Raw genomic sequence first — 17,833 nt, forward strand, 5'->3', positions numbered from 1 at the left:
AATCGCTGCCACCAGGTGGCGCCGGGTCAAGCAGTGCAGTGTCCAGATGGCCCTTGCAGGTGTGGTCAGCCAGTCTGGGGCTCTCGGGGGTGGCGCCAGGTCTGAACCCCTCCCATGCAGCCCTTTGATGTTTTCTTTTCCGCCTGGGGTGTTAGCGCGGATTCACCTCGCCCAGATGTAGGATCGGGGTTGTTTGGAATCGGTGTGTATTGTCAAGGCCATCGGTAGCCCACCCGGCATCTGGCTGAAGCTAGGATGAAGATTTTTGTAGGGAAAAACCTAAAGCAATCTCTGTGAATTGTCTTTTAAACAAATAGACCTTTTTTCCCTCTTACTCTGCCAATTGTTGGTCTGCTGTCTCGCAGCCACAGTGCTCGATCTGTGACATGGGCTCAGAGACTCAGTTGAACGGAGGTGTGGGTAAGGGCCCACAGCTGTGTTCCCGCCAGGTCCTGAAAACGTTTCAAGCCTTCTCTTGCCGCCAACCCACAAAAATGAGAGAAAAATCGACCAACTTCTTTGCACCCATGTGGCAACACAGCGGATAAAACACAAGTTTTACACAGTGGTGGGAAGTTTGCATTTTATTTTAACTTAAAAAAATAATCAGGAGCAAAACAGGCATGTGGAACAGTCCTGTCAGAAAGCCCATAACCGTCTGGTTGTAAATTGAGGCACTCGAGGAAGACCACAGACCGTTCCAGAAAATCTTCCCGGGTATCCTGCTTTACCACAGTAACTACGACCGAGGACCTGCTCCTCAGCAGACACAGAATAAATTAATCCTAGGCCAAGGTGCCAAGTGAGCTGGCCGCCACCATCTGTGCACGTTGGCCGCGGTCTCCTCCTGGGAGCGTGCGCAGAAGTGAAGCCGAGTCGTGGGTGCGTCAGAAGGAGGGGGGCGCAGGCGGTGTATGACCGCACAATATACGTATATATGACGTAGTAAACGTAGCCGGGTATCGCACATGTATATATAGCAAACCCCGCGCATCACCCGCACAGACAGCCCTTGGGCTCCCACACCGTCTAGTCACAGCAACAGAGTCCCGGGCTCAGCACGGCGACTCCACGTACTCGTTGTCCAGCCCACGGCGGAACCGCGCGGTCAGGGAGCGGCTGATGACAATCACCCGGGGCCCGATGCAGTCCTCTCTCCTGTGAAGAATGTTCCAGATGAGCATGGCAGCTGCCAGGGTGGCCAGAAGGCAGGCGCCGATGTTCACATAGCAAGACCAGGACAGGTTGGTGTATGGGCCGATTCTGTAGAATGTCACCAGCCCAATGACCAGGACAAAACCTGCAACCAAGAGAGAAGTGTTGAGACAGCCTTACTCAGAGCCAGAAGAAGACTGGAAATGGGCTGTGGAGCCCCACAGGAGCGCAGCGCCCTGCTCTCCCCCGCCGCCCCCTTCCTCCCTGCTGTGTCTGCCTCGGGGTGAGAGCCCGAGTCATGAGTGGCCCTTTAGTGTTGAGCTGCTCTGTCGGCCTCTGTGCACTTCTGTGACCTTTGGGAGGCTGCAGAGGGACAATGTGTGTCTACTTAATGCTTGGGGGGCTCCCCAAGAAAGCAGCCTGGTCCCCACGCACGCATCCTTTGGTCTCCAGGGCTGGGCCACATCCCAGCCACCCTGCCCGTGGAGGTAACGCTGCTGCCGCCTGGCCCTCGCCCCCCCCCGACGGAGCCAGCCTCTCCTCTGCCGAGCACCTCGCCGGCTCACAGAAGCGCCTCGCCAGCTCACAGAAGCGCTTCATTCATTCAAGTGAAGGGAGACACAGAAGCTGTCTAAGTCGTCTCCAGGAACAGCTCACGTCAGTGACTAACTTAGTCCTGTGTTAGCGGTTTTCTTGTTCTCTGTGTTCGCTTCTAGAGAAGCTAGAGGTTTTCTTCAAACTCCAGAACTTGGAATGCCCCATGCCCGTGTGATCCGCGGTGGGGTCGGGGACTGCGGACAGGCCTGCAGACACGGCCCGTTCTGCTCTTGCCTCCCCTCACCTCCACACACTGCACCTCGTCCTGCGGGTGCCCGCACACCCCCACACCCCTCCTCCTGCTCACTTCCCCCCACAGCCTTCTCTCCTGAGTGTGGACAGAGCCCCGTGCGGACCTGACGCTGTCCGTGTCACTTCCTCTCACAGCTTGTCAGTTCTCGCAGTAGGAGAACCAGCGTTCCCTGCCCAGGACCTGTCGGCCGGGATAATCGGGCACTGATGTCTGCTAGAGCTCAGGGCTGAGTCCGGGCTGGGAGCCCCAACAGGGATAGAGGAGAGGCCGCACTGTGCTGCTGCCTGGGAGGCTGGTCTAGTCCAGCCGCCGGGAGGGGCCGGATGAGGCAGATGAGGCAGGAAGGCGGCACATTGCTGAGTGGGGGCCGCGTCTGGCTGGGGTGAGGGGCCCAGGCGGTGGCAGGGGCCCAGGCAGCCCCCAAGCTCGTCTTTTCCAGCAGCACCCTACCTTCCATGGTGGTGAGCTGGGGGGAACTGTTTCCTGGAACCCAAAGTGCCTGACAAGGACAGTCTCTCACAGTGGTTCGGATGGAACCCTCTTGCCCCTCCTGGACTCGTCTCTGTCCCCTGCCCTGGGCTCTGGCCAGGCCAGCCTCCCACTGCAGTCCCTCCCCCTGCCCGGTGCTGTGACATCCGTCCGTCTGTTCATGCCGGTCCCTCTGTTCCCCACAGCCTCTCCTGCTTTCCTCAGGAAACCAGATCATGCACGACCCCTATGGCCCCAGAGCTGAGCCGCGGTAGTGCCAGCTCCTGGTTCTGGAAACTTGTAAATTAGTGCAGGGCGAGGGGCAGGGGCAGGCCTGAGCTCTCCCGAGCACAGGCAGTTTGGTCTCATTGCCACTGTACCTTCCAGAAAGTACGGAGGAAACATTTGTCCCCCTCAGTCACATGCCAGAGGACCGTGGCGGTGACTGATCTCTGTGCTGGTTCTCTGCAGCACTTTGTGGAGCTCTTTATATGCAGAATGCTTCTAGATACTTCCTTTCTGTTAAAAATAATGCATTCTCTTTGCTGTGCACACTGACAGAAAGAAACTTCTGGCATCTCTCTCTCACAGTGAGGAGTGTGTCCCTTACTCACAGTTCTGTGGCACCAAGGTTTGCCTTCCTGCAGAAAGGACTGGGAGTGCATTTTGTGCCATGAAAATGACAGTGCTTATTGTGTCCCCTCATGTTTCTGCGTCTTTGGACATTTTTTGCCAGGCAAGGGAGCTTGTTTGACCTGTTTCAACAGGACTCAGCATGACGGGGTGGGCGGGGATGACAGGAGAGGCAGCTAGTGTGTGGCCGGTGCCTGAGGTCACAGCGAGGTGGTGCCGGCTGGGGGACAGGTGTTCTCGGTGAGGCTGGTGAGAGCCTTCAGGCAGGGAGCCAGGCCGAGCAGAGAGGGTGGTGCCGGCAGGGTGGCGGTGGAGGCCAGCGTGGCGGGAGGGAACTCCCCACGACGGCTGCCGTCGTCCAAGTCTGTGTTCGCCCTTTGCCAAGCACCATGTGGGGTTGCTCTGGTTGCAGAAACATTTGAAACTCCGACGGGCGGCCTGAGCTCCGGTGTTGCAGCACCACTGGCTGCGTGGGAGGTGTGGGGGCAGAGTACAGAGGCAAGCCCACGGAGACCCCGTGTGTGGAACTGAATGCACTGTTGGCTCCGGGGAAACTTTACGGTGACCAAGCCCATCAGGGGCACAGGGCTTGTTCGCCATGATTTCGTCACTTGGGGTTGGAGCCGCCGCAGGATGCCGGTTCCCACACCCTCCTGTAGTTTGCACGTGCGTGTGCTCCGCAGCATGGCCCGCGCTCCACAGGAGGGCCTGTTGTGTGCGCTCTACGGAGGCATGCTTCCCTTGTCCTAGGGGAGCTAGCTTTCTTCTTCCAGGGGTGCAGATGAAGTTTATCCCCACAGCGTGGGGCTCCAGGTAACTGAGTCACCCCGGTCCTGTGTGGTGAGCGCAGGGTAGTAGGGACAGGCCCGCGTAAACCCTGCCAGACAGTGGTGTTGGCTGGGCCGTTGACACCAAGAGGCCCCCGTGTATGGACACTCAACTCCAGGCAGTGAAAGTAGTAACTCATGGGACCAGCGACAAAGTGATGCGCAGAGCAGCCGCCGGCCTCTGGAACCCCACACCGCACCACCGTGCCGTCCCGTCCCTGAGTGGCAAGGGTCTCTCGGGCCCGTGCAGGGGCTGGACCACAAGGCAAGATGTGGGACTCTGTCCTGTCTATACTGGTCAGCGCCACAGGGTTTCTTAACTGCCTTGTTGCTTGTTTTCTTGAGGTCAGTGTCATGTATGCATCTGTCTTTGAACACAGGGAGGGTTAGTACTTTGTCGCTGTCTTCGTCTGTTTATCCCATTCTCCCTCGTGTTTGGCTCTTTTGCCTGCAATGCACACAAACCCAGAGTGTGGAGCTACTTCTGTGTGGAGAGTCAGATTTGTATATTAAAGATGAAAGAAAGGGCGCTCCGGGGCAGGTCGGTGGGCTAGAGAATGTGAACTCACAGAGGCACGAACAAGCTGAACCTCACTCCCCATGCCCTGCGAGGTGATGGATCAGTATCAACACGGAGCTGGACGGACAGAGTTGGAGGGAGTCTGGACGGGACAGAGTTGGAGGGAGTCTGTCCGTCCAGAGCACTGTGAAGTCCCAGCAGGAGCAGCCCCGGCGAGTCTGCAGCCCCGCGGACAGTGCGTCTCAAGTCTCCAGCCTCACAGGCTGCCCCTCACTTGGCTCTTCTCTCCAGGCAGAGTGGGAATGGAAGTCTAGTTCTGTATCCTCACGTGAAAAAAGACTTGAAGAATCCACATGTATGTGACTTACTCTGCGTAAAGACCCATGTTGGCTTTTACTTGGTTTCAGTTCAACTTAGAACACATATAGTAAGGAAAAGGGCTTGGTTCCCCAGCGTTAAAAAAAACGAATGTAGAAGGAGGCTCTCCTGACCAGGAGGATACCAGGAAGCTGCTAGAACAGTGGCCCAGGCTCAGAACTTCCAGAAGAGCCTGAGCTGCGGTGGATGTGATGTTGGTCCGGCGCAGGGACGGGTGGACCCCACCCGGGCCACTGCGGGTGGCACGAACTGCACAGACACACAGCACGCGGAGATACTCCTGTGTGTGCCACATGTCAGCAGTGAAAAGCCGCAGGGACATGGACAGGCACGTGGCCTCGCCGGCCACCTCCAGCCTCCACCTTGATGCTGGGTAACTGCCATCATGTAGACATTCTTCTGAAATCCTGCTTGCTGTTTGCTTCATGAAATTCTTCTGCTGGGGGAGAGGCGAGGGCTCTGGGAGTAGACCCAGTCTAGGCTGGCCTTAAACCTCGGGCCCCCCATCTCTGGCAAGCCCTGCTGTGCAGACCCCCTCAGAATTGTCCCAGAGACTTTTTGCCCAAGACTTCCCAGTGATGTTCGTGTTTGTCCAGAAACAAACGCAAGCGGAAAGTTTGTGCAAACAGCCCGAATTCTACATGTGGGGTCCCATCCTCATGAATTTCTGTTTCCAAAGCAAACAGCCCCTTCCTGTGAGCAGGCCACGCGGGCGCTGTGAATCACGGCTCAGCCCGCAGCGCATCCCTTCCCTCTCGCTTCCTTCCTGCCTGCTTCCAAAGGCTCAGTGCCTGTCAAAGGGCCTTCCTGCTGGAGTGACGGTCAAGCACGTGCAGATGGTAGAAGGAGAGACCATGGGGCTGAACCCCGAACCTTCCCACAGCAGACCTGCCTTGCATGGCACCTGCGACGGCTTCCAGAGAGACCATCCACAGAGCAGACTCGCACGTGGCCCGCCTCCGGGCATGGCCGTGGTTGGGGTGTCCCAGCGTCTGTGAGCAGTGACATGATGGGATCCACGTGTTCCTCCCCAGAGGCAGGGATTCTGGGCAAGGAAGAGCTAAACGTACAGCGGATCTGGTCGTGTTTACATGGAACTGAGCTTCTGCATGGCGCCTGACGTTCTGCCACTCCGAGCAGCCTGGAGGACATGGACGTAAGGGGAAAACGTGGGGCGCCGCCTGGGTGCGGACCAGCGCCGGGGAAGCAGGTGCCAGAGACAGAAAGGCACGTTGTCCATACCGAGCCGGGCACTGCCTTACTGTGAAAAACAGGAAGTTGTATATTCCTCTGAGAAGGTCCCAGAGCCTATGGGAACAGCAGAACCCCACTGGCTCAGGAGATGCCAAGATAGCTGCCGCTTCCCAGTCTGCTGGCCCATGAGGCCTGATAGCACGAGCATTCTCAGGGGCACAGACTATTTAGGGCATCCTTAGAGTTTGCCAGCGTAAGAAGAAATGTTAAGATTTCCAGAAGCCAGAGACGCGGAGCCCAGAGGCTTCCGCAGTGATTCTGCTCCCTCGGTCATCCCATGAGTTGGGAAGGCTTTGTGTCAGGAGGAGGGCCGGGCCAGGTGCGGGCTAGTGGGGGTGGGCAAGTCCACCAGCCGCAGGACGTGTGTGCGGGGCAGCACCCTGAGGTGCAAGTGACTGTGACCGTGGGCTGAGGGCCCGAGCTGCACCTATGCGTTCGCTCGCTTGGGAGCGGGACGTGAGCTCAGGCCCGCCGGGCAGCGTCCCCACAGGAGGTAAGGACTCACTGGAGACGGTTCCCAAGGAGAGCCCAGTGCCATCTTGGAGGCAGTCAGAGCACAGCACAGAGCAGAGGCCTCTGCAAGTCTGCGTTTGAACTAAACGTTTGTACTTGAATTAAACCTGTTAGCGGTGGCGATCAGGCTTTCAGAAGAACCGAAGTCTGAGCACGCTGCAGTTTTGCTCACATGACTGAAGGGAGCCCAGACCAGAGTTCTGCAGACGCGGAGCTGGGCCAGCGGAGGAGCCCAGAAGAGCTATCAGATTGTCCCATCTAAAAATCTTTGCCTGGGACCTAGCTTGGCCAATCAGTCCTGTACAGCCGGCAGCCAGGGCCCAGGACTTTGAGCACCCAAAGAGCCACAGAATGGCCACCTTAGGAAATTTGGGCCCCACCGGCCAGGGCGGTCCTCAGGCCTGCTGGTGGGGCTCTGGCACGGACTCCAGGTGCGGCAGGGCGTGCCCCGCTCTGACCGCAGGGCAGTGTGGCGTCCCCAGCAGGCCCACAGCAGGAAGTCAGGACGGTCCCAGCGGCAGGCTGGCGTCAGCTGCACAGCTGCCCAGGAGCGTAGGGGCAAGGTGGGCCATCTGGGGCCTCAGAACTTGACATGGCACCTAGACATCCCAGGGACAGTGAAGGAGCCTCACACCAAGGGTCCCGCCAGGCGCACTGCCTGCCGAATCCGCTCTCAGTGGCCTACCATGCTCCAGGCGTCACTCGGTGTGTAATGCAGCGTCCGCAGTAATCACGCCAGGATGACTGTGTGCCTTTGTTCATGCAGCAGGGAGAGCAGACTCGCACAAGCAGCCGTTGGCCAGAGCAGGAGAAGAAAGGCCAGAGGACGGGTCTGCAGAGTCAGCCTCTAGAAGCCTGAACGGGTGCGAGGCTGCAGGAGGGGGTTGTGTGCGCGCGCGTGGGGATTAGCCCGTCGGCCAGCGCCCGGGCAGGTCCTCATCACAGATCCTCTGGGCTCCTCTGCCCACCCCCACGGTCCTGACGTCATCACAGGGAAATTCGGGGTTGCACTGGGATGATCAGTTCATGGAGGTGGAATAAGGGACAGAAAATGGTTTTTTCAACTTTGAGGTAAATTAAAATTACACTTGGAAGATTGTGCAACGAAGCTGGAAACTAGTGCGTGTGACTGCGTGGACAAGGGCGGAATACAGCAGGTGGAAGTGACTGGTCTGAGAACTACAGCTTCAGGGCCCCACGTGTCCCTATAACAGGGTGCCTCGGAGGAGCAGGTGTGAGGAGCAGGGCCCGGTGCCCGGACGGGAAGGGCGGCAGGCGGGCGGGGAGTCCAGCTTGTCCGGCCTCCCCGTGAATTCGTCAGCACCTTCTCACCCTGCTGCCCACCCTCCAGCCCCCGCGCTGGGGACTGAAGGTTCGCTTGCATAACAGGTACCAGCAGGCATTTCCCCTCCTGGGACAGGATATCCCGGCGCCCTTCAGTCTCTCCCTGACTGTTTAAAGCAGACCGGAGCACAGGAAAAAACCTAACTCTAAAATTAGCAGCATGGTGGAAGAAAGACACGCGGCTGCATTCTGTACTGTTTGTCAATGAAACAAGTCTAAACACGGCCAAGTGCATTTCCTTTTTGGGCAAAACAGACCTGTGGGAGTGATGGTGGGACGCCTCGGGGAGAAGCCTGCAGAGCCTGTGCTCCTGGCTTTTCCCAGCAGCCTTTGCAGGTCTGATGGTCTGTGAGTGGAGCCAGCACCAATGTGGGGACAAACAGGAGAGAGCACCCCTGTCCCACGGCCAGGATAGGCCCCAGAGTGCCTGGGGATGCTGCCAGACAGCTCACATTTCCTTCACTGGGCTCCCCAGTCTCCACTTGTTCAACACATGTGTGATTTGAAAGCAACACTGTCTTGTTCTGGAATGAGGACTCGCCGCAAGTAAGATGTCCATTTGAAGCCAAGGCCACGCTCTCTCTCCCAATAACTCTAAGTAAGTAATGCCATGGCCCGTTTGTTCTCCTGCAAGGAGTTATTTTCAGGATCAAGAGCTGTTCTGTTCATTTCTTCAGTGCCTGGATATCTGTTCCTAATCTTCCACTTCCTTCTGGAAGGGATGGAGTTTCAGATAAGCCCATGTGATAGAAGTGGGCAGCCTCAGTAAGGCCGAGGACCCCATTTCTGCCTTATGGCCCTAAGGTCAGCAGAGGGCAGAGGAGTGATTTTTCTGAACAGTCACTGTCCTCTGGGACGTCCGTGTTACCCAGCTCCATGGACAAGGGAAGGAGGCCGAGGGGGTCAGAGATCCCATCTCACCCATCTCTTTGCTTCTCAAGACCAGCCTGACGGGGACAGACAGAGGTACCAGCCCCAGTTCCCATGGATCGCAGGTGACAGGGCTAAGGCACATGGCCAACTGCCTCAGCCCCAGAGCTACTCTTCCCTGGAAACCGCCTGGTCAGCCCTTGCCATTCCTGGGCCCTGCAGGTGACCCGGCTGTGGGGAAGTGACTGGTCCAGGACCACCCGCCTTCTATTAAAAGGCACAGGAAGGTCTGTTTCCAATTCCTGATTCCCACCCAGGTCACTTTCCAGCATGTGAATTCCTGCCAGTCTGTCAGCCTCATTCTCCAGAAAGATAAGGGCCGGGGGCCATTATTCCCGGAGTGATTCACTTCGGACTTCCTGCCGTGTCTTTACTGGGGCTCCTGGAACTGTACCTTCGGTGCTGGGGCGTGCCGCCGCTCTCCACCGGCTCATCACGTCCCCACACCCCGGCACACGTCATACTTCCGCAGGCCCTCCGCTCAGATGTTCCCCAGTGGGCAGCAGAAAACCTGAACATCTCCAGGAGTCCACGCTCATTAAACCTGACCCGGGGAGAAGGAGGCGAGGCGGGGTGGGGGGAAGCCAGCAGAGAAGTCCCTCTGCTCCGTGGGGTCACGTGGAGAGCTTCTGTGGCTTCCGTGGCCACTTGTGCACAACTTCCCGAAACAGTACTGTCTGTCGTTTACCCGCTGCTGCCACCATTCTCAGCCTTTCAGGACCTTGGGTGTGCCCGTGTCCTTTCTCTGTTCACCCTGCAGCAGTCTCACTCCTGTTGGGGGCAGGGGCTGTTGGGTGTGGGAGCCACGACAGGGCGTGTGCTCAGGTGCGAAAGTGTTCTTGGCACTTTGTGCTGCTCAGGAGGGAGAGCCCGCCACTGGCCCGGCCGGGTCCCCAGAAGCTGCGCAGGTCACGGAGTGTGTAGATGGGCCCGGCCAGAGCCTCGTGCTCTGCTGACCTCCCCGATCTCGTGGCGTTAGTGGGGGAGGCGGCAGAGGAGGCGGCCTGCGGCAGGCTGCCGCATCATCACAGGAGGGGCTTTAGCCCAGGCAACCAGCCACGCTGGCTGCAGACGGGCACAGAACGGAGCAGATGCCGCACACCTCAGAGAGCCAGCCCGGGAGCCTCGAGTGCCCGCCCCCAGAGCCCCCTCTCACAGCAGGAGAGTGCGGGAGCATGGGGGCAGCCGGAAACACACAGCGGTGCTCGGTGCTCGCTGCAACCTCAGTGCCCTCCCCTGTGTTTCTGTCTCGCTTCTGCCCACAGCGAGAGGTGGGAGGGGGACCCACGGGGGTCGCGGGGATGTGAGAGGACCGCAGTGGGCCCGCCAGCCCCACACAGCTGAGAATGCAGTCACCCTGCCTGCCCGGGGCCCGGGATACTCACTCGCCAGCTGGAACGCGGCAGCCATGGCCTCCTCCCAGCACTGTGACTCAGACGACATCAGGGGCAGGCCCGTCAGCCCCAAGGCGAAGGTGAGCTGTCCCGCGGCGAGCGCGGCTGTGGCCACCAGGTTGCAGGCGCGCATCATGTCGAACTGCACTGTGAGAAGGACAGAGAACAAGACAGGTGGTTGGCTCGGACTGGCTCCCGCCTCTGTCTGCTCCCGGGGCCTCACCGACCCGCCATCCCTGGCCCCTCGTGCTCTAGCTCCCATGCGCTGTCACAAAAGGTCCACAGAGGGACACAGCTTCCGCACGTGTAGGCAGGATCACGCCCCCTGGGAAGTCAGGCCCCTCCCCCACGATGCCCCTGCCCTGAGAGCAGAGAGGACCGTGGCTGTCTCGGCCCTGCCCCACCAGGCCCCAGCCTGCCACTGTGTCTGTGACTGTGGCCCACAGGTGGGCGGGTGGCCTTTGTATTTAGCGCCTGAGAGCCCGGAGCGAGCCGAGACGTTAGGCCTCTGCCCGCCCCAGGTCCGGCTGCCCCTGCCCATCACGTGTCGAGCGGCTTCCTCCTCCCCGTTGTCTGTTGGAGGCTGAGGGCTCCTGCCCCCTGCAGATTCCAGGCCTTTCCTTGAGGCCAGCACAGACACGGGCAGGGCCATAGCAGCAGAGGCCTGGCCACTGGGAAGTCAGGGTGGCCCTGAGGGCAGAGGGGCTGCTGGAGGATGACAGCCCCCACCCATCGAGCTTCCTCATCGTGCTGAATCGCTGAATCAGCAGCTGCTTCTGCCATGGTTGGCGGTGTAGATGAGCCACATGGACAGTGAGCGCGGCCAGTTCTACCCTCTGACTTTTCTCCCCAACGCCACTCTCTTGCCCGGGCTGGGGGCGCACGCTCTGCTCGTCAGGGCAACTGCACAGTGTTTCTACCGTTGCTAGAATCCCTCACACTCCTCTGAGTCAGTAAGCACCTGGGGTGCCAACGGTGGGGCCTGGCGAGTGCGGGCTGCTGGTGCCAGGGCGGCAGTGGGGCCTGGTGGAGAGGCACCAGCACCCACATTTCCTCACCTCCCCAGGCCAGAGGTCACTGCTCAGGCTGAGAGCCAGGCTTCAGGCCAATTTGCCTGAACCTTCCTGGCTGCCCACAAGGTCTTCACGGCAGAACCCACGGCACAGCCAGCCTGACCAGTGGCCGCATATGTGTGCCAAACGCCAGACTGGTCCTGCCGTCAGGACAGATCGGGCTCCAGGCCGGCCCTTCCTGTGTGCTGAAGACTGGCCGACTTGCCTCCCCTGCTTTTCACATGCTCTTCTGGGGTCTTCACGCCCTGTGTTCTTCGCAGTTAGTTTTACCAACACGTGACCACGCAGAGGTTCTACCCTCAGAGGTGCTCGGATCTGGGAGGTGGTGTGACCTCAGAGATGACGGGCGGTAAACACAGTGGGCACTCGGATTCAGAGCCAGCCCAGGGAACTGTGGGCTTCCCCGGTGCAGCGTCGCACGCCGGGCAAGGAGTCTGTGGTGCACACTTGCACGGAGAGGAGCGGCCGGCCCTCCTGCGCTCTCCACCCAGCTCTCTGTCCTTCCTGGGGCGCCGAGCAAACAGCACACCCTGGCCACCCACGGCCCCCCGTGGCCTCCTCACCCCATCAGCCTCTGGCCTTGTGGATGTGGAAGTGTGGGAGGGGGAGGGATACAGCAGTGACGGCCTGCAGACCTGCCACCTGCCTGAAAAGTTTGCTTTGCAGGCCACACTCTGTCCGCCAGCCACCTGGAGGGGACCTTTAAGTGGGGAGGGGCACACCAGGCGCTGGTGTTTGACGGGCTGTCGTCACCATGTGCGTAGCCTGGGTAGTGGCACCCCGCAAGGACGTGGCAGGAGGGTCTGTGGCCGGTCCGAGCATGACGCACACCATCGCACCCCAGCCCCAGTTCCCTCTGTCTGCCTCGGTGATGAGACTTCTCACCCGCTGGGGTCAGAGAGCAGTGACCCCCCTGGGCAGGGTGCCCCAGGTTTAACCGCATGCCTATTCACCCCTTCCTCGCTTTAGAAAAGGAGGTTAGGGTCCTGACAATGTCTGGAATCTGGAACGACAAAGAAACACCCGGAGAACAAGTCCGACCAGGATTCATCCCTGCCAAGTCCCCACCGCTTCTTCCAGTGAGGAAAGCCCCCCGAGCAGGGGTAACCATCACGACCGCCGCACACAGCCCAGTGAGGTAGAGGGAAGGAAGAGCCCCTGGTTCTGGAGGACAGGACTCCACGTGCCGTATCACTCCGGAACCCTGCACACAGTTCCCTGACGGAGTCCAGGACATCAGGTGGGGCCACCTCACCACATGTGCCCCATGAACACGGGTGTCTTGGACTCTGGGCTCTGCAGGGTGTTGCCAGGACCCTGGGAGCAGAGCAGACGAGCATGACGCCCATCCCTGAGCTGCCGCCACGGCTCCCCCACCCGCCGCAACGTCTAGAGTCTCTAGGACGGCCTGACTCTCGCACCTGAGACGGGGAGCTGGGGATGGATCAAGTCAGGCCTGTGGCCACCAACATCAGACTCTCCCGGATCGGGATGACTGTGGAGTCTGCGGCGCGGCAGGGCGCTCGGTGCTGAGCCAGCGCGCATCTGAGCATGGCTCCAGCCTCCCTTTTCTCCCCCATCCCTGCACCCAGCGCAGTGGCGGTGCACAGGGGCTGGGGTATTCCCTGGGGGCCTGAGCCTGGGAACTCGGAAACCAGGTGCTGGGAGGCTGCTCGCAGATGAGCCTCCGGCCGCCCTGCAGCCTGAGCACACGGACCCGGTGAGGAGTGCGTCAGGGACTCAGCGTCCCTCACAAGAACCTTCCGTGGTGTCTCCCTGGCTTGGGGCACACATTGGTGCTCAGAGGTTAAGGCTCAGCCGCCACAGATGCGTTACCAGCAGCGAGGTTGTTGTAGAAGTTCCACAAAGAGCTTATCAAGTCAGGGAGGGACAACAGGCAGCTGGCCAGGTGGGCAGGGGGTCTGGAGGCAGAGCACATCCCCACCCCGTGTACCCTCCTGGCCTCGGCAAGGCCGCAGAAGGTATGGATGCCCAGGGAGGGCACCTGCTCGACCCTGCAGCCCAGGCTGGGAGTGCTCTGTGGGCCGGGCAGCACAGAGCCCACACTAGAGCCGCAGGGTCACTGGCTTGCATGACTCCTCAGGACAGCCCCAGGACCCAGCGAGTCCCCTGGGACACAAGGTCAGCTGCACTGAATTCTGAGAGTCTGTGGAAAAGTTTGAAAGTCCTGTGCGTCAGGGAGGTGGGAGGGGCTGACAGAACCCCAGGCTGTGTGGCAAGGGGCTCTGAGTGGGCAGACTGGGGTTGTCCTCCCCGCCCCCCAGGGACCTCGGCTGAACACGTGTCTCTTGCAGCCTCCATCTCTTTGTGGACTTGGATGCCACCCCCGCCGCACTTCCTCAAGTACACCGCCGCACTTCCTCCAAGCACGTGGCAGGTGGGGACATTCGTACCCCAAGCATAGAACTCCTCACCTGTGCTCCTTGAGGACTTGTCGGACGCAGAGCAGTTAGCAAAGGCCCAGCCAAGGCCTCGTGCTCTCAAGAGGGCGATCTCTGCCTCCTGCCTATCTGTGAGCGAGACCCTCATCAACAGCTTTGAAGAGTCAGCTTGGGAGACCTCTGCCTGTCAGCGGCTGTGACCTCATAGATGACACATTAGGTGACCAATGTCTCATTGCGAGCCTTCCCACCCACACACTCGGACCTGACCCCATGGTCAAAGTCCACTCCCCACCTTCCAGAGCAGTAAACAGACACCACTGCCAGCGATCGGCCAGGGTCAGGACAAGACAGCAAGGGACTCTCTCAAGAGCCATGGCCGGGAGCCCCTTCTCTACCCTTGTGGCTGGTCTCCCAGAAGTCCTGCCTCAATGACCCCGACAGCTGTGGAATGAAGTCAGAACTCAGCCACGTGTTTTTAAGCTTCTTGTTTATTTTACTCCCTAACAAGGTGTATTTTCCACCAAGAAAAGTGGGTCCTTCTTGATCTGGTTAGTGTGTCTGCCCTTTCCCCGTGCGTGGAGGCAGAGAAAATCCCCACCTCCGCACAGGAAGAATTCTGTTCTCGAGGAGCCGGGGCAGGTGTGGGCCCCACTGGGAGGGTGGGTTCAGAGCTCGGGGCTCGCCCGGGTTGCCCGTCACCAAACGCATGCCCCAGGCCCACCTCGAGCCATCAGAGCTCGCGGGTCCTGACCGCCCTATAAAGGAGGCACAAAGATAAGCAGACTTACGTTTGACGGTGCCTCGAGCCTCCTGGAAGCCTGCCGCCTCAGAGCCCCAGCCCACAGCTTCACAGTCCCGTGAGTCTGTCTGCCCCGGCCGCAGCCCGGCACTCGGTCCTCCCCGGGCCCTGTCCGCCAGCCAGCAGGACTTCCACAGCCCCACGCTCCGCTTGCGTCCGTCCTCCAGCGTCTGGTACACCCAGTTGGGGGTGAAGGCCGCCACGTTGTTGAGGACAAGGGAGACCAGAGCCACCAGCACTGCCGTGGCCACCAGTTTCTGGACAGTCATCGCTGACTGCCGGTGCTGTCCGCTGGTTGTGGAGAAAGTCCCAGCCCCGCTCAGCTGCTGTGGCCAGGGAGAGCTGAGACCAGCTAGGGGCTGCTAGAGGACATCAGCACTCATTCTTCGAAGCATGAGGAAGGCCCGTGTGACAGGTGCAGTGAGCTCACCTCGGGCCCTCCTTACCCTCCCTCCTGCACCTGGAGCAGGGCCAGGCCTGAGCTGCAGCCGGCCTCTCGGCCCATCCTTGGGGGGAAGCCGGGGCACCCGCGAGAGTCCAGAGTCGTGCGCGCGCCGTCTTCCTGGGAGGCAAGGCCTCTTCTTCCCACACGAAACCGGAGAGGTGGGCAGCAACGTGGGGGTCTGTCCCGCCTCACTCCTGAGAACCAGCTCCACACAGCGGAGCCAGCAGCCAGTCTCGGAGCAGGGCCGGGGCTAGCTGTGCCGGGAGCCGTTCCGCCTCTTGCCGTGTGAGACCCTGCCCCGTGCCTCCGCCGTGAAACAGCTAGTCCTGGAAGGCAGCGCGCCTGTGGCGGGGAAGTGCGTGTGCGTGTGTGTCTGTGTGTGTGCGCGCGTGCGGCCCCCCACCGCCCCCCCACCGCCACTCCGCAGAGAGGAAATGGTTGTTTTTGAGGCTGTTTTTTGTTAGCTGGATGGAGGGCGTAGCCAACTGCAACAAATAGCGGCCAGGCCACGGCAGCCAGACACTAACAGGATGTGTTTCCTGATAGGAAAGCAGGGTGGCCTTCTCAGCTCCTGCTCCGGGACCCTCCTCCCCTGCCCTCCCCACCTTCCTTTCCTAAAGGGAAGGCCCGGGTGCCTGCCCAGAGCAGACTCATGGTCCCACCTATCTGTCTCACACCCCACCAGCCCTGCGCTCAGGTACTCCACAGCAGCCATGGAGGCAGGTGGTCCCCACGGGGCACACTCCTGCCCTGGGCCCGGGGCCTGGGTGGGCAGGGCGTGGGTGGCCGGTCACCCACAGCCATCTTGTGGTTCCCCCGGGCATGTAGGTGCCCCGGGGCCTGCGCTTGTCACAGGGGTTCACGGACAGTGGACAACATGGCCCCGCACAGTATAGAGGTCCCCACTTGCCACCCAAATGGGCAGATCGGGGCCCATACCCACAGAACTGGCAGGCCAGAGCGTGGTCCTGGAGGGAGGTGCGGGGGGCGGGTCCTGGACCCGCAGTGCAGGTCCCCCAGCAAGGTCTGAGGGCGGAGGGACTGGGGTTTGTGGCCTGGGCTGTGATTGTGCTGACCGTGTGTCCCGATGAAGGAGCTCAGTCCCTTTTGCACATGCGGACACGCAGGTCAGAGACGGTGCTGACCGTCTGAGATGCCACGCCCTGAAGCAGCTGCACACCTGCTTCTAGAATGCGCGCCCCGGATGCTGTCCGGTCAGCCTCGGGCTCCAAGCTGCCCGTCCACCATCTGGCGCCCTCGTCACAGGCGAGGAGGCTGGGGTGCAGGGAGGCCACACACCTGCCCAGGTGACAGAGGCAGCAAGATGAGCCCGGCGAAGTGGGACTGGTCTGGTCCCCTCGGCTTGCCTGCCCCCCACTCGCCTCCTGCTTCTGGAGCTTTGGGGAGCTCCAGCGTCTCTGACACAGCAGTCCCTATGTGCCTTGGAAGCCTCAGCCCCTGTTACTTTGTAGGTTTTTTCATTTGGGGGGGGGGTTCTTAGTTTTACAGCTCATTTAATGGCAACTGCTAATCGTTAAATGGGCAGGGGTTACCTTCAAAAATCACTAACATTCGCTGAGCTGTCATCTCTCAAGGGTGGTCAGAGGCCTGGAGTCACATACATAAGGTCCATCAGAAGGGCACCTGGGTGGCTCCGTGGGTTGAGCGTCCAGCACTTGGTTTCTACTCAGGTTGTGGTTGTGGGGTCGTCTTGGGTCGAGCCCCGCATCACGTTCCGTGTGCAATGCAGAGTCCGCTTGAATTCTTACCACACCACTGCCTCTGCCCCTCTCCCTGCTCGGGCATGTGCACATGCTGTTTCTCTCTCAAATTAATAAAATCTTAAAAAAAAAGAGATGCATCAAATACATCAGACCTGTTCTATCATCAGCCTTGATCAGACTAGGGAAAGAACCAGGTCTGGGGACACATGCGTGGTCTTTAACATAGCCAATTTTTAGTCTGTCCTGATTATTACAAAATCAGAACAGCAAAAATATTCCCTGGCCCCCATTACTTGGGATCACATGTTTATAGGGGGCTCTGCACCTGCTGCAGGCAAGGCACGGCCCCCCGCACCACCAAGCCTATGTCCCTGCAAGACAGGGGTCTTTGGGGAGTCGTTTGTCCTTCCACTCCATGAGGGTTTGGCCCACTTCAGCATTTCTCCCAGCAGACTTTGTAGCAAATGCATCAACTGAGTTCTTTCCACTGTCTTCTCTCCTTGGCCTGTGTCCTGTCCCCCCATCTCTGCTCCAACCTTCTGGGGGTTTCAGGGGGCCCCCATGGCCCTCTGCCATGGCCCCCTTCTCCCAAAAGGACTAGGACCACTCAAGAATCCCTAGGGACACAGTGTAGTGCGTCGCCTCCACAAGGAGGCTCTTCCAACACTTCTGTTTGGAGGGGTCAGTCCCCCACCTTATTTATTTAAGTCATTTATCCCTGGGTGGTCTTTGATGGCTGCTGGATCCACTATCAGCTCCCCTACTAGCTGGTTTCTGGAGACCCTGCCCTGTCCACGATCCCCAGATTCTAGCTAGGAGCCACAGGCCTAGGTACAGAATATTAGTTAAGAGTTACCCTGGGGTGGCTCAGCGGGTTAAGCCTCTCCCTTCCTCTCAGGTCATGATCCCAGGGTCCTGGGATCAAGCCCCATATAGGGCTCTCTGCTCAGCAGGGAGCCTGCTTCCCTTTCCCTCTCTCTGCCTGCCTCTCTGCAGATCTCCGTCTGTCAAATAAATAAAATATTTCAAAAAAGGGGGGGGGGCCCACCCTGACACCCAGACATCTCAAGGACTGGTCCTTCCTGTGTCCCCCTGAGTTGCCCGTGCTGGGCATGGGGGTT

General features: G+C 59.8%; 2 protein-coding genes across 5 annotated transcripts in view; one reads left to right on the forward strand and one right to left on the reverse strand.

Annotated features, from left to right (window-relative positions):
- IFT140 (intraflagellar transport 140) overlaps positions 1–17,833 on the forward strand; it is a 72,004-nt gene that overhangs the window by 40,124 nt on the left and 14,047 nt on the right. The gene's annotated exons all lie outside the window — the stretch shown is intronic.
- Positions 570–15,415, reverse strand: TMEM204 (transmembrane protein 204). Its single transcript, XM_082713597.1, has 3 exons — positions 14,533–15,415; positions 10,258–10,413; positions 570–1,300 (listed from the first exon to the last, which is right to left on the reverse strand). Exons 1-3 carry the CDS (start codon positions 14,810–14,812, stop codon positions 1,056–1,058), a joined length of 681 nt encoding a protein of 226 aa, XP_082569723.1. The 5' UTR covers positions 14,813–15,415; the 3' UTR covers positions 570–1,055.

Source organism: Mustela nivalis (genome assembly GCF_964662115.1).
Source record: "Mustela nivalis genome assembly, chromosome: 19".
Classification (NCBI taxonomy): domain Eukaryota; kingdom Metazoa; phylum Chordata; class Mammalia; order Carnivora; family Mustelidae; genus Mustela; species Mustela nivalis.

What these genes read in the sequence shown, in the direction of transcription:
- TMEM204 (XM_082713597.1), bottom strand. Translation starts at nt 14,812, where the DNA reads ATGACTGTCCAGAAACTGGTGGCCACGGCAGTGCTGGTGGCTCTGGTC. An exon ending in GGCTCGAGGCACCGTCAAAC is followed by an intron (nt 10,414 to 14,532) that starts GTAAGTCTGCTT and finishes TCCTTCTCACAG; the next exon opens with TGCAGTTCGACATGATGCGC. An exon ending in TGCCGCGTTCCAGCTGGCGA is followed by an intron (nt 1,301 to 10,257) that starts GTGAGTATCCCG and finishes TCTTGGTTGCAG; the next exon opens with GTTTTGTCCTGGTCATTGGG.